Source organism: Hemiscyllium ocellatum, chromosome 1 (genome assembly GCF_020745735.1).
Source record: "Hemiscyllium ocellatum isolate sHemOce1 chromosome 1, sHemOce1.pat.X.cur, whole genome shotgun sequence".
Classification (NCBI taxonomy): Eukaryota; Metazoa; Chordata; class Chondrichthyes; order Orectolobiformes; family Hemiscylliidae; genus Hemiscyllium; species Hemiscyllium ocellatum.
The window spans coordinates 50,711,624-50,725,319 of NC_083401.1; the positions used below are offsets into that span (position 1 = coordinate 50,711,624).

At 39.8% G+C, this 13,696-nt stretch overlaps 1 protein-coding gene across 2 annotated transcripts in view; it reads right to left on the bottom strand.

Moving 5' to 3' along the window:
- LOC132834687 (A disintegrin and metalloproteinase with thrombospondin motifs 12-like) overlaps positions 1-13,696 on the bottom strand; it is a 547,736-nt gene that overhangs the window by 263,066 nt on the left and 270,974 nt on the right. For both annotated transcript variants that reach the window (XM_060853764.1, XM_060853682.1), the window contains exon 10: positions 2,593-2,685. In XM_060853764.1, coding sequence (XP_060709747.1) covers positions 2,593-2,685 — 93 coding nt within the window. The remainder of the gene's footprint in view (positions 1-2,592; positions 2,686-13,696) is intronic.

The window sequence follows — 13,696 nt, forward strand, 5'->3', positions numbered from 1 at the left end:
CTATTGGTCAGAGTATTGAGTACAGGAGTTGGGAGGTCATGTTGCGCTGTACAGGATATTGGTTAGGCCACTGTTGGAATTTTGCATGCAATTCTGGTCTCCTTCCTGTCAGAAAGATGTTGTGAAACTTGAAAGGGTTCAGAAAAGATTTACAAGGATGTTGCCAGGGTTGAAGGAATTGAGCTATAGGGAACAGCTGAACAGGCTGGGACTATTTTCTCTGGAGCATCGGAGGCTGAGGGGTGACCTTATAGAGGTTTACAAAATTATGAGGGGCATGGATAGGGTAAATAGACGAAGTCTTTTCTCTGGGGTGGGGGAGTCCAAAATTGGAGGGCATAGATTTAGTATGAGGGGGGAAAGATATAAAAGAGATCTAAGGGGCAATGTTTTCACGCAGAGGGTGGTACGTGAATGGAATGGGCTGCCAGAGGAAGTGGTGGAAGCTGGTACAATTGCAAATTTTAAAAGTCATTTGGATGGATATATGAATAGGAAGAGTTGGAGTGTTATGGGCCAGGTGCTGGCAGATGGGACTAGATTGGGTTGGGATGTGTGGTCGGCATGGACAGGTTGGATCGAAGGATTTGTTTCCATGCTGTACATCTCTATGACTCTATGTTAAATAAATAATTCCCTAATAACTGCTAACAATTAAAGTTTCACCACAATCATTTTGTTGATATTCCACAAACGATTTGAATGAAACTGAATGCAGAAAGAGATTATCATAGGAAGACTCAATAGCAGTTGGTTATTACAAAAGAAATGTGAATTAATAGAATGGAACAATGCCAATTCTCTGTAGGTGAAATATGCTCCACTTTTCAAATAACACCAATGAGATGCAAATTAATTTGTGGCCAACTAAGTTGTGACCATTCTCTTCATCATCACTGCTTTGTTTGAACACAAAGAAAAACTGTTTTGAAATACCAGTGAATCTATTGCTATTGTGTTTTCTTTGTTCCCCTGACTTTCAGCCATTCAGCCCATCGGGTGTGATCTTCGCATCATTGGAGGTGGTGAATCGGGTGGTAGGAAGGGAAATATTGGGTAAGTTGGCATTGGTGAGACACTCACTCTCTTGCCACCTTACCAATTACATTCTGCATGAGAAGGTCCACTGGGGACTTTCTTGACTTGTCACCAGTTAAAGCCCTTCAGTGTTCAATTAAAGGTCACTTAAGGGCCTCAATCAGAACACCTGCCTTTCCAGCAAGCAGAAAATGTGGCTAATTTCCTGACTGGAAGACCACAGCAACCTGCCTACTGTACTGTGGAGATGGGTCTCCAATATCCCAACCTGAGGGCAACCGGAGGCATGACTGGTTAGAATGGTAGCCTCTGACTGCAATGTTCCTTTCCTTGGTTCTGACACCCCACCCTCAGACAAGCACTGCCTGCTCCTACTGATCGTCATTAGAATGCAGAAGATGACAGCTTCAGTTTGACTGGCAGCCTGGGATTTCTCGAGTTAAAGGATGCAATAGGTTGAAAAACTCTTTTAAACCTCTCATCTCATAACAAGGCAACTGTGTGTGATAAGTCAAAGTATCTTGATGATGCAGGTGGCTTGCTCATCATCACTAATTATGTTTCTCCAAACATAGGCAGAAAAATGGAAAACTGCATCTGCCGTGTGTGCACTTTCTCTCCAATAAGAGTTCCCTGATTAGATTAGATTCCCTACAGTGTGGAAACAGACCTTTCAGCCCAACAAGTCCACACCGACACTCCGAAGAGCAACCCACCAAGACCCAATCCCCTACACCTAACACTACAGGCAATTTAGCATGGCCAATTCACCTAACCTGCACATCTTTTGGACTGTGGGAGGAAACCGGAGCACCCGGAGGAAACCCATGTTCACACGGGGAGAATGTGCAAACTGCACATAGACAGTTGCCCGAGGTGGGAATTGAACTCAGGTCTCTGGTGCTGTGAGGCAGCAGTGCTAACCACTGTGCCACGGTGCTGCCCTAATATTTCACTTAATATCATTCTCTTCTTTTCCTTTCAATCATGCTGATTTTATTTTCCGATAACGGTCTAATTCATTTTTCAATGCTTAATGTGAATCTGTTTCCATCACATGCTTGACATTGCATTCATGAAACAGGTTTTTCATTCACCTGATCCTAGTTGCTCTTGGGCCATCATATCATTTGAAATTTTTGATCCATATTTTCTGTCAAAATGAATCAGTACAACCAACCTACTGTCCCTGTGCACACTGGACGATGCGTTCCATCACAATTACTCTGTGCACTAAAGAGACCCCACATAGCAATGACATTGTTTAAGAGTATGCCTTGTAAAATAATTCTTTTAAAAAACCTAAGCAAAATACTGCAGATGTCATCAATCTGAATTAAAGTTTAAAAATCTGGAAATAATCATACTTCAGAGTAACATTTCAAGTCAATGACCCTTCATCAGAATTGAGGAAAAATAGATGAAATTAGTTGAATATTGCAAATAAAAAGCCACCTCTTGGCTGAAACAGTTGCAAATGTTGCTGCATGTAAATTATCAAAAGGACATTTGATTTATTTCAATAGCCTGTTGTAAGGGAGACCCACTACACACCTTCTCCTCTCCACAACTGGTCCCATCAGCTGCAGCATCCAGCTTCGAACGGCAAGAGCCATTCACTGAGCACCAAAGAGTCTGGCAAACATTCTGTTAACAAAAAAACAGACAAAAGAATTAATCATTGAACTGTATTTGGTGAATTTTACACCTTAGGATGAGGTTGTAGAGTGAAGAAAGTTCATTGCATTAATAATTTGGTTACAGATAGGTATGAGAAGAAGAGTGGAAACATCTGTCCCTGTCTCTTACAATCTGAATTCTGTGCATTTTTGACAAGAAAAGTATGTGTGTTTCTTAACTCTTGAGTACTTAGCAAATATACTTAGCCATCAGCAAGTTTTTGAGAGATTAAATAAACAGGGTTACTTATTCATGAGTTCATCCTCAAAACCTAACACTATTGCACTCACTTTACATTTAAAAGGCATTTGGACAAATACATGGATAGGAAAGGTTTAGAAGGATGTGGCCAATTGCAGGAAATGGAGTTAGCATACATGGAGAATTTCATTGGAATGGACCAGTTTGGGCCAAAGGGCTTGTCTCTGTGCTGTAGGAATCTATGACTCTATGACACTCACTCACAAAACAAAATACACATTGAAAATACGGTCCAACAGAATAGTGCAGATTTACAAGTTATAAACAAAGAATAACCAGTAATTCATGTGTGTGCCTCATCTTGAAAGAAAGCACATATTGCAGGCATAATCAAAAAGATATTTTCCCTCCTAAAGTGTACACTAGTGAGATTCAATGGCAGGTACAGTTTAGCAGAATTGATGCAGAATTCTCCCAAACTCAGTCAAAAATTTAGTTACTTGCAATCTTGAGTTTATTTTTCCATTCTATGTAATTGATCAGAAATCAGTTTATGATGTTGCAATCTCCAGGTTGCAAGGTGCAGATGTTGATGCCTTTGTTGCTGCTGTTTCTGCAGGTACTCTGAGTAGTTCTGCAAAGGGGATTTAAAGGCTTTTATTTTGAAGATTGGATCAATAATTGTAGGGAAAAAATTACAAAGCCTCGGGGAATAAAAACCAAAAGAATTGCAGATGCTGTAAATCAGAAACAAAAGCAGAAGTTGATGGAAAAGCTCAATCAGTCTGGCAGCATCTAAACAGTGAATGCCAAGCTTGAAGAAGTTCTGTTCCTCTCTCTGACGGAATTTCCATTCCAATCTTATGTTTATCCACCAATATTAACTTCACTGTCATTCACTCCTTACCTCCTCCCTCTACCTTATCTTCTGCATATAAACCAACATTTTCCTAGCTGCCATCAGTTCAGAGGAAGGGTCACCAGACCTGAAATGTTAACTCTGATTTCTCTTCACAGCTAGACCTGCTGAGCTTTTCCAGCAACTTCTGTTTTTGTCACAAAGATACAGGGGACTGATCTAAGGCACTGGATTAATTGGATAGTCCATTCGAACAGTTGGTCCTGAGAAGTGTAACAAATGATTTTTCTCTCTGTTATATCATTCTATGTAAATGAAAATGAACTGCTTTTGCCAAAAGAATACGTTGGATGCAAGTATTAAAAATTATATCAAAGTGGAAAAGGAATGGAACATGGTGTACTGAAACACCAAAAACCAGTCACTGCTGTTTGTTCTGTTTTACAGAGATAAATTTGGACTTCTTTCATGGATTTAGCCACCAACAAAGAGTAGAAAATCAATGTAATCCTGAAAATTAAACCGTGTTCACTTAGTCTTTTGTGTTCATGTGCACCTTATGAGTTGTGTGAATGTGCAAAAAAGTGTTTCATGGGCATTTTAGTTCTAACTTATTCATTGCTCACAGTCTCACAGACTGACCACAAATGATTGAGAGGACATGGAATAACTTTAAACTTTTCAACTCAAGTTACCAGCAAGCGGTTTTCTTCTTTTCTACATGAAAGGGAATTACATTAGCAAAACCTGCGAAAAAAAGAAATAGCAAAGCTTCAGGGTCACAAAGGATTAAAGAAATGAAAGAAGTGTTACCTAATGAAAGATGCATTGATCACCAGCTTTTGAGTTGGCAGTTATAAATGTACAGGAAGGCGAATGAATTGCTGCATTCAAATGGATGCTCTGTAAAATGGTGAAAATGATTTGCACCATTTTTTTTACACAAAGATAATTTGACCGGTCTTTTGAGAAGATTAACCTTTCACTTTATGCTTCTAGAAACTTGCTCTTATTAAAAACGTTAAAGGTGAAATCCAAAAATGCCTAAGCAATATCAGTTATGACAGGAAATCCGAGAAAATCACATTAGAAGTCCAATGGGGCCTTGATGTTGGGAGCAACAAGCCATATTTTACAACTTGTATCTGTTGACATCTATCAAGGTGAGATGTTTATTAGTGGGAGTCATTGATTCATTAACATGCAGGTTCCTATTCTATCATGGGAGTTGGAGGTTGATGGGGGAGAACCTGATGAATTGGCCAAGTCTAGTATTTGCAGTGTTCAGCACCACCTGCAAACACATCTGGAAGAGGCGGAGCCAGTGTCAGTTAAACACCTTGGGCTCCAGTTCTGCCCATTAAGAAGCAATTGCACCTTTCACATGGCTGCAGAGTGCAGGTTCATATAAGTTGTGATCATACCATTATGCATGTGAAAGGCGTATGGCATCCAAATATGTGGATAACAAATGCTGGTTTGTTGTAATGTTGATCGTGGGTCAAAAGTACTTACAAATTGCATGCAGACATTTGAACCAGAAATAATCATGGGTGAGTTTAAAAGAGACATCTGCAACCCTTGATGTAATCATCCAGTGCAAAACTTCCTGGGTCCCCAGGGACATGGAATGGTACTGTAATTACAGCAGCAGAGTATCTTATGCACAATGGAGGTGATATGGGTTGGGATGAGAAAGGAAAGATCAGTGGTCATTTGGCACTTACACTCTGCTACTCACCACTCCACAAGCACTCATCAAAAGAAAACTCCATGTCCAAGAGTCAAGATAAATTGTTCTATGGCCCTCCTTGTCAGAATGTAACATATCTCACTCAATGCAGGGGCACTTTAACCGATCATTTGTAAGGGTTTCAACTCTTGACTGTTCTCATCGTTAAGAGCTCTTCCATGCCTTATGTTCCCGAGAGATTAATTGTAAGTGTGACTGATAGATGCACCTTTTAGAGACACAGCAAATTAGAGGAGAAACAACTGCCAGCAAGCCCTGGTCTAGCAGCAACCTACAATGGAGAGTGAACAGCTGCTACCACTTGAAGAGATCGCAGCTGTAGAATCTGTCAGGATGAATGAGAAGGGTGCCAGAGTCTGCTGTCCTCAATGCCATTTCCTCCAGATGAGAAAGGTGCCATATCAGTGAAGTCTGAGGTTGTTCCAGGACATAGCCAGCTATGCCAACTGTTAGGTTAGGACCTGCAACCTGAAGGAGTGAGTGGCCATTCTATTCGGGTGGTCACCATGGAGATAGTGAGCTTCTTTGTAACTGGCTCCTTCTAGGGAGAAAAGGGAGACCTGTGTGAGATAGCTCAATCATCCAACCACAAATGTACGATGTTAATTTTGCCAGATCACACCAGTTCCTTTGTTATCTCTTTAACGAGTTCAGCAACATAGCTGGCTTCCCCATGTGTTGCACTGAGAGGGCCAAATTGGAACAATGCTGAGCTTATCAATGGGAAATAGTATTCCATCATTGTGCAGGTGATAAGTGATCACTGGTTCTACTTCTTAGAGGTTTGTACCTGGTACTCTAGGCACTGCCTACATATTTGGCAACTTTCATGCTCGTGCTGTGTTTGAGGATCCAGGTGCCTTGTAAGGCTGGTTACTGAGAGACAGGGGTTGCCCACTGCAACCGTCTTTGATAACTCCATAACACAACCCCTGACTGAGGCCAAACATGGACACACTACATATGAAAGCTTACATTTCTCCTTATCAGGGCCCAAAATGGTTTACTAGAAAGTGAAGGCTGCAGGAGCTGGAGATCAGAGTTGAAGAGTGCCATGCTGGAAAAGTACAGCTGGTCAGGCAGCATCCGAGGAGCAGGAGAATCAACATTTCGGGCATGAGCCCTTCATCAGGATTCCAGGTTTGCCCATTATTCTCAGTCCCCTGGGTCAAAATACTTGTATTCTTTCCTAGTTGGGTGTTCCAATCTTCCCAAGGCAGCTTAATGCTACCTTCTCTACAGCAATGAGGATGGACAACAAATGATGGGCTCACCACATTTCATGAACAAACAAAGATCTTCTCATAGTTTTTGTAACAATGTCTGTCATACCAATATAACTTGAACCTGACTGCTATCCTGCAATAAGCTTGATCTAGTTTAATACAAGAGCCTCCTCGTGTGAGACCACCTGGTGGATTTCCTCTATCACAGTAGAATAAACTGGTCCTGTAAATCCAAAGCCAAAAGCGGGTTTGTGGAAGCTCATCTACCTCATGGTGACCAAGAGTCCAGTATGGTCATAGAGCATATCAACAATGGTCATCTCAAGGTTTAATTCAGTTGTATTATTAGACCAAATTTATTTGCTTTAAAGAAATATACATTTGTTGTAAACCATGTTAATACTATCGATTTCCTGTCTGCCTTTATACCTTGATACGTATGTTTCCAATTCAAAATTAATGCTCAAGTCTTTCAATTTAATTGCTTGGACAAGTTACGCTTTCTTTTATCATGCTTTCATTGGAAGGGCCTTTTGAAAGCAAAAATATGTATCTTTAAGGGTCAGACATCAAGATACACCCAAATATTGCTTTTATATTCAAGTCCTCTCAAAATAAATGCCGTCATTTCATTTGCCTTCCTAACTACTGACTCAACCTTCAAGTTTGCCTTGAGAGAATCCTGGACAAGAACTCCCAAGTCTCTTTGAACTTCAGATTTCTGAATTTTCTCTCCATTTAGAAAATAATCCATGCCTCTTCTCTTCCTACCAAAGTGCATTACCTCACTCTTTTCCACATTGCATTTCATCAGCCACTTCTTTGCCCACCTTCCTTTTGTCTCTCCACTTTGCATGTGACCTCATTTTGACAGTGGAGGTGGTCCAGGATGGACATGTCACCAGGAAAGTGGGAGTGGGAGTTGAAATGGCTGGCAACCAGAGGTTGGTGTTGATTGGAGCATACAGAGTGTGGATGCTTCATGGACCGGTCTCCAAGTCTATGCTTGGTCTCTCCCATGTAGAGAAGACCACTCTGGGAGCAATGGATGCAATAGTCCAGGTTAGAAGTGCAGGTGAATCTCAGCTAGATTTGGAATGATTGTTTGGAGCCTTAAATTGAGGTGAGAGGGGGCATGTATGGACAGGTGTTTCACTTCCTGTTTTCCCTTGTGGAAGAGTCGAAGACCAGACAGCATTATCTCAAAATAAGGGGTTGCACATTTAAGACAGAGATTAAGAGCAATTTTTTCTCTCAAAGCACACTGGATCTGTGAAATGCTTTGCCACAGGGGGCTTTTGAGGCTGGGTCATTAAGTAAATAAAAGAGTGAGATGGACAGCTTTTGAAAAAGTAAGGGAATGGCTATGGGGAAAAGGCAAAATCATGGAGTTGAAGGTTATCAGATCTCACTGAATGGCAAAGCAGATTCAATAGGTTGTATGGTCTCCTTCCCTTCCTACATCTTATGGTTACATTAAACACACCCTAATTCCAACATAAGATCCAGACCTGAATGGTGCTCAGAAAAAACAAGTGTTCACATTATGAAAAGGTCTTTGTAGAAGCATTTCTTAGATGACAAGTTAGCAGTGATTTATTGAGTCATAGAGTTATACAGCATAGAAACAGACCCTTCAGTTTATCTCATCTGCACCAACCACATATCCTAAATTAATCTATTCCCATTTGCCAGCATTTACTCACCCAGATGCCTTTTAAATGTTGTAATTGTACTTGCCTTCTCTGGCAACTTAATCCATACACACATCACCCTCTGTGTGAAATGTTACCCCTCAGGTTCCTTTTAAACCTTTCCCCTCTAGGCTATTCACCCTATCAATGCCCCTCATAATATTATCATAAACTACACCCATGTTTCTCTTTACTACGAGTAGATAATTTCCCATTCTCTTACAAACTAACCCCACAAGTTTTTAATTTGACACGTTAGTGCACAAACACACTTTCAGGACAAAGTTTAGTTTGGTTAAGTCTGACACTAATAGCAAAGAGTAAAAAATGAGGTCTGCAGATGCTGGAGATCACAGCTGCAAATGTGTTGCTGGTCAAAGCACAGCAGGTTAGGCAGCATCTCAGGAATAGAGAATTCGACGTTTCGAGCATAAGCCCTTCATCCTGATGAAGGGCTTATGCTCGAAACGTCGAATTCTCTATTCCTGAGATGCTGCCTAACCTGCTGTGCTTTGACTAATAGCAAAGAGAAACAAAATGTATTGAAGATGAGTCATGATACTCGAGATGTGAAACTTATTTCACTGCTGGTTAAAAGGTCTTGTGAAAAGCCACTGAGGTGAAAAGAAGAAGTATGTGATTGGAATTGTAGCAATGAGACTACATGCGTATCTAGGGAAGGTTGGAGAGAGATTCAGTCAGTGTTATTGATATCATTTGCTTGAAAGAGTAAGTCTGATATAATGAGAGCAGAATAAATCTCCTACCGTCCAAATTCTTCCTACAGTACCAAGTGAAATTTGGAAAGAAAGTAAAAGTCACAAAGTAACTGAAAGTTTGCTGAATCACAGAATCTATTGGTAGAGCAAAGCAAGTTCTGGACTCTGATTAAGATTATTCAATCAATGTCAGAGATCCGATCATTAAATGGAGTTGGCAGTCAAAGACAAATTTCTGGTTTGACAAAATTGGAGATGTTGAGAGAGCACAGTCAAGCTAATGGAAATGGAAGATGACACCCTGATAAAAATAGCAATTTTATTGATTAAATCAGACTGCACTCACAGAATTTATGCAATTGTGTCATTATACATTTTAACATTAAGTTCTTTTAAAGTACAGAGCATGATCTGAACATGTCATACTTTCTTATTCCTGCCCACTTATTAACTGTTGCTCGTAATTGAGCATGTGTTAATGAAATGCACAATTTTTCTCCTGCATATTCCCTTAATTAACTCCTAAACAAGTTCCTTGTTTGAGTTTCTGCTCCTATAAAATCACTAAGTAAGTCCAAACCAAAGTCACAATGGGCATTTTCTGAAGCCATGTCCATGCTATAGTATTTTTTTTTAATGTCATTTAACCATCCTGCAGACTTCATTATAGTTGATCATTCTAATTTCTTGTGTCTTTCCTTTATTAATAGGATAGGGGTCTGACTGAGTTTTGCCCTTTTCCTCTCACCTATCCAATATGGGCCACACCCTCAGCAATTGCTTTCCTACCCACTCTTACTTTGGGAATCCCACAATGATCTTACATTCCTGCATTTGATTACACTAAATATTCTTTGCCTTGTTGATTTTATTTTTCTCTCAACATGGGGTCAGCTTGTACAACTGCAACCACTCAGTCTCTCCAATGCCACAAATTCCATTTTTTCTACCTACAATGTATGATTAAGTGGATATTATGCCAGAAGTTTAACAATAGAATATTATTAACAACAATATGGGCATATATTAAATGTGCTTCAACATTTGTAATAATGATCATCAAAGTCTATGTCACATTAAGGACACAATTTAGCAATTGAGTAATCGATCTACCTACTGCATGCTATACATCTTGAAAGGTGCAGCATTCCCCAACAGTAACTAGATATGCATCTTTGGATAAATACCACAAAGTATTGAATTTTTGATGTCCATATTACCTGCATGAAATATTTAAACAAAATGATATACTAATGCAATTGCCTGAAATATAGAAAGCTCTCAACATTTTCAAGGAAGCAATGTGTATATATTAAGCTAAAATCAATTTAAATGTATTTCACTTTACAAAGTGAAGAATATTTGCAGTCTGTGATATATATGAGACCAGTTAAGCCTTAAGTGATGCAGTAAAATGAGAATGAAGTCGATGAAAATTCATGCTGCACATTCCAGTCCCACTGAGGTCCAGATAAAAATGGCACAGTCCCATATTCAATGAAATGGACACAAACAATAATTAGCACACCCTCTCCGAGTGGGAAATGGGTGAAACAGGGAAATTTATATTATAGTCTGTAGCATGTCTTCTTTTCTCAAAACTTCATACCGTGAGGTTTTTCTTTAATTCATTCACGGGATGTGGGCATCTCTGGCTGGCCAGCATTTATTACTCGTCCCTAGTTGCCCTTGAGAAGGTGGTGGTGAGCTGCCTTCTTGAACTGCTGCAATCCATTTGCTGTAGGTTGATCCATAAGGCCATTAGGGAGGGAATTCCAGAATTTTGGCCCGATGATACTGAAGGATGGGTGATACATTTCCAAGTCAGGATGTTGACTGATTTGAGGGGACATTGCAGGTAGTGTTGTTCCCATGCATCTGTTGCCCTTGTCCTTCTAGACAAAACGTGGTCATGGGTTTGGAACATACTGTCTAATGAGTCTTGGAGAATTTTTGCAGTGCATCAAATTCTGACCTTATGCTGGAGAGAAGGTCATTGATGAAGAAGGTGGTTGGACCTAGGACACTATCCTGAGGAACTCCTGCAGAGATGTCCTGGAGCTGAAATGACTGACCTCTAACGAGTACAACAATTTTCTTCTGTGTCTGGTATGTCTCTAAACAGAAAAGAGTTTGCATTCTGCTACCTATTAATTAGTTGAGTGCTAATGTGATCAGTATTGGTGCCACAATTATTTGCAGTGTATATTGATGATTTGAATGAGGAAAGTGGATGTACTGTCATCAGATGACACAAAAATAGATAGGAAGGCAAGTGAATGACACAAAAAAAAGCCCACAGAGGTATAGAGATAGGTTAATCAAGTGGGCAAAAACCTAACAGAATAAAATTTGGGGACATATGCACTTTGGCTGGAAGAACAAAGATGCTGAATATAATTTAAATGGAGAAAAACTGCAGAAAGCTAAAGCACAGTCGGATTGGGAGTCCTTGCTCATGAAATAAAAACAATGAGCATCCAAGTTCAGTCAGTAACAGGGAAGGTAAATGGCATGTTCAGCTTTATTTCAAAGTGAATAGAGTACAAAGGTAGTGAGGCTTTTCAAAAACTGTACAAGGCACTATACAGCTAGAACATCTTGAATAGTTTTGGACTGCTCATCTAAGGAAAGATGTAATGGCAATCCAGAGAAGGTTCACTACACTGAAATCAGGTATGGAGAGACTGTCTTATTATGACTGTTTGAGTAGATTGGACCTGCGCTCATTGGAATATCAGAAACTAAGGCAAGATACAAAATTCTTCAGGGACTTGACAGGGTAGATGATAGAAAGGATGTTTCTCCTTGTGGGAGAGTTTGGAACAAGACATTATCTCACAGCAAGGGGCCGCATACTTAAGACAGAGATAAGGAGGAATTTCTCTCCCAGAGGTGCTGAAATTAAATTTCTTTACTGGTGATGCTGGGTCATTAAGTATATTCTAGGCTGAGATAGATAAGATTTTTAATCAGTTAGGAAATCAAGGGTTATGGGGAAAAGGTAGGAAAGTGGAGTTGAGGATTAACAGATCAGCCATGATCTTTTCAATTTAGATTTTAGATCAGCCATCATCTCATTGAATGTTGGAGCTGATTCAACGAGTTGCATTGTAATATTTCTGTGATTCTATGAAGAGACCAAGAAAAATGTACACTAGCCAAACAGCATCTTCTGAAGAGAAAACTGGGGACAAAACAGACATAAATAATGACATAGCTATTTCCCTTGAGCACTGGAAGTTGATGGGTGATCTTATAGAGATTTATAAAATCATGAGAAGCATGGTTAGGGTAAATCGCCAAGATCTTTTCCCCAAGGTATGGGAGCCCAAAAGTAGGGGGCATAGGTTTAAGGTGAGAGGGAAAAGATTTAAAAGGGACCTAATGAGCAACTTTTTCACACAGAGGGTGGCATGTGTATGGAATGTGCTGCCAGAGGGAGTGGTGGAGGTTAGGACAATTACAACATTTGGATGGGTATACGAATAGGAAGGTTTTAGAGGGATATGGGCCAAATGCTCGCAAATGGGACTAGATTAATTTAGGATATCTGGTCGGCATGGATGAATTGGACTGAAGGGTCTGTTTCTATGCTGTACAGCTCTCTTGCTCTATAGAGTATATCTCTTAAAAATGCCTATATCCTGAATTAATCTGTCATCTTCAACTTTTTTCTGATAAAAAAATAAGTTCAACTCTCTCAGTATGATTTTCAAATCCTCAACATATCGGATCAAATGTGCATCTCACATCCAGAACCTCATAAAGATGTATGTCTCTAACTTGCTGCTTGCTGGCTTGCTCTGATCCCCAAGGTAATTGATTTCTCGCTGTCCTACAGAGATGGCAGTCATCAGTCAAAAGCACTTTGGACATGAAGTTGTGGTAGTTGTGCATGGGTCTGCTTGGAGGTTCATTAATACTGTTGTCCCACAGGAATTAATCTCAGTGCCATTATGTTTCATTAAATTTACAAAAGACATAGTTGAAGGCACTTCAGATCTTCTATGTAATTTGGCTGATGATACTATTATTAATGTAATTGTCAGGATAACACAGGAGAAGGAACATATACATGTCGATCTAACTGTACTGGTCCATGGGCGAAAATAAGCATGATTTCCTTTACCTACAGAAATGCAGTGAAATAAGGCCAAGACCTGTGTGTATACACATGACATAATACCAAACGGAAATCAGCTGAGTGAGACAAGTATTGACACAACTGTTTGGAATTTTCTAAACATTCATGCTTCATCACAGGAATCTACGCCTTTATTAAATTGGGTATGAACACATATACATGGAACAATTTAAATAAAAATCAAAAGTCAAATTTGTGCAGTATTCATCAGGCCAAATATGGAAGGAGGACTTGCTAGATCTGGTTCTAAGGAAATAAAATACGAAATGGATCAATTATCCACTTGGTGGAACACTTAGGGTGCAGTGATTATAGAATAGGTATGGAAAAGAACAAGCAGCAGTCTAGATTATTAATTTATCAAACGGCCATAAGGGTT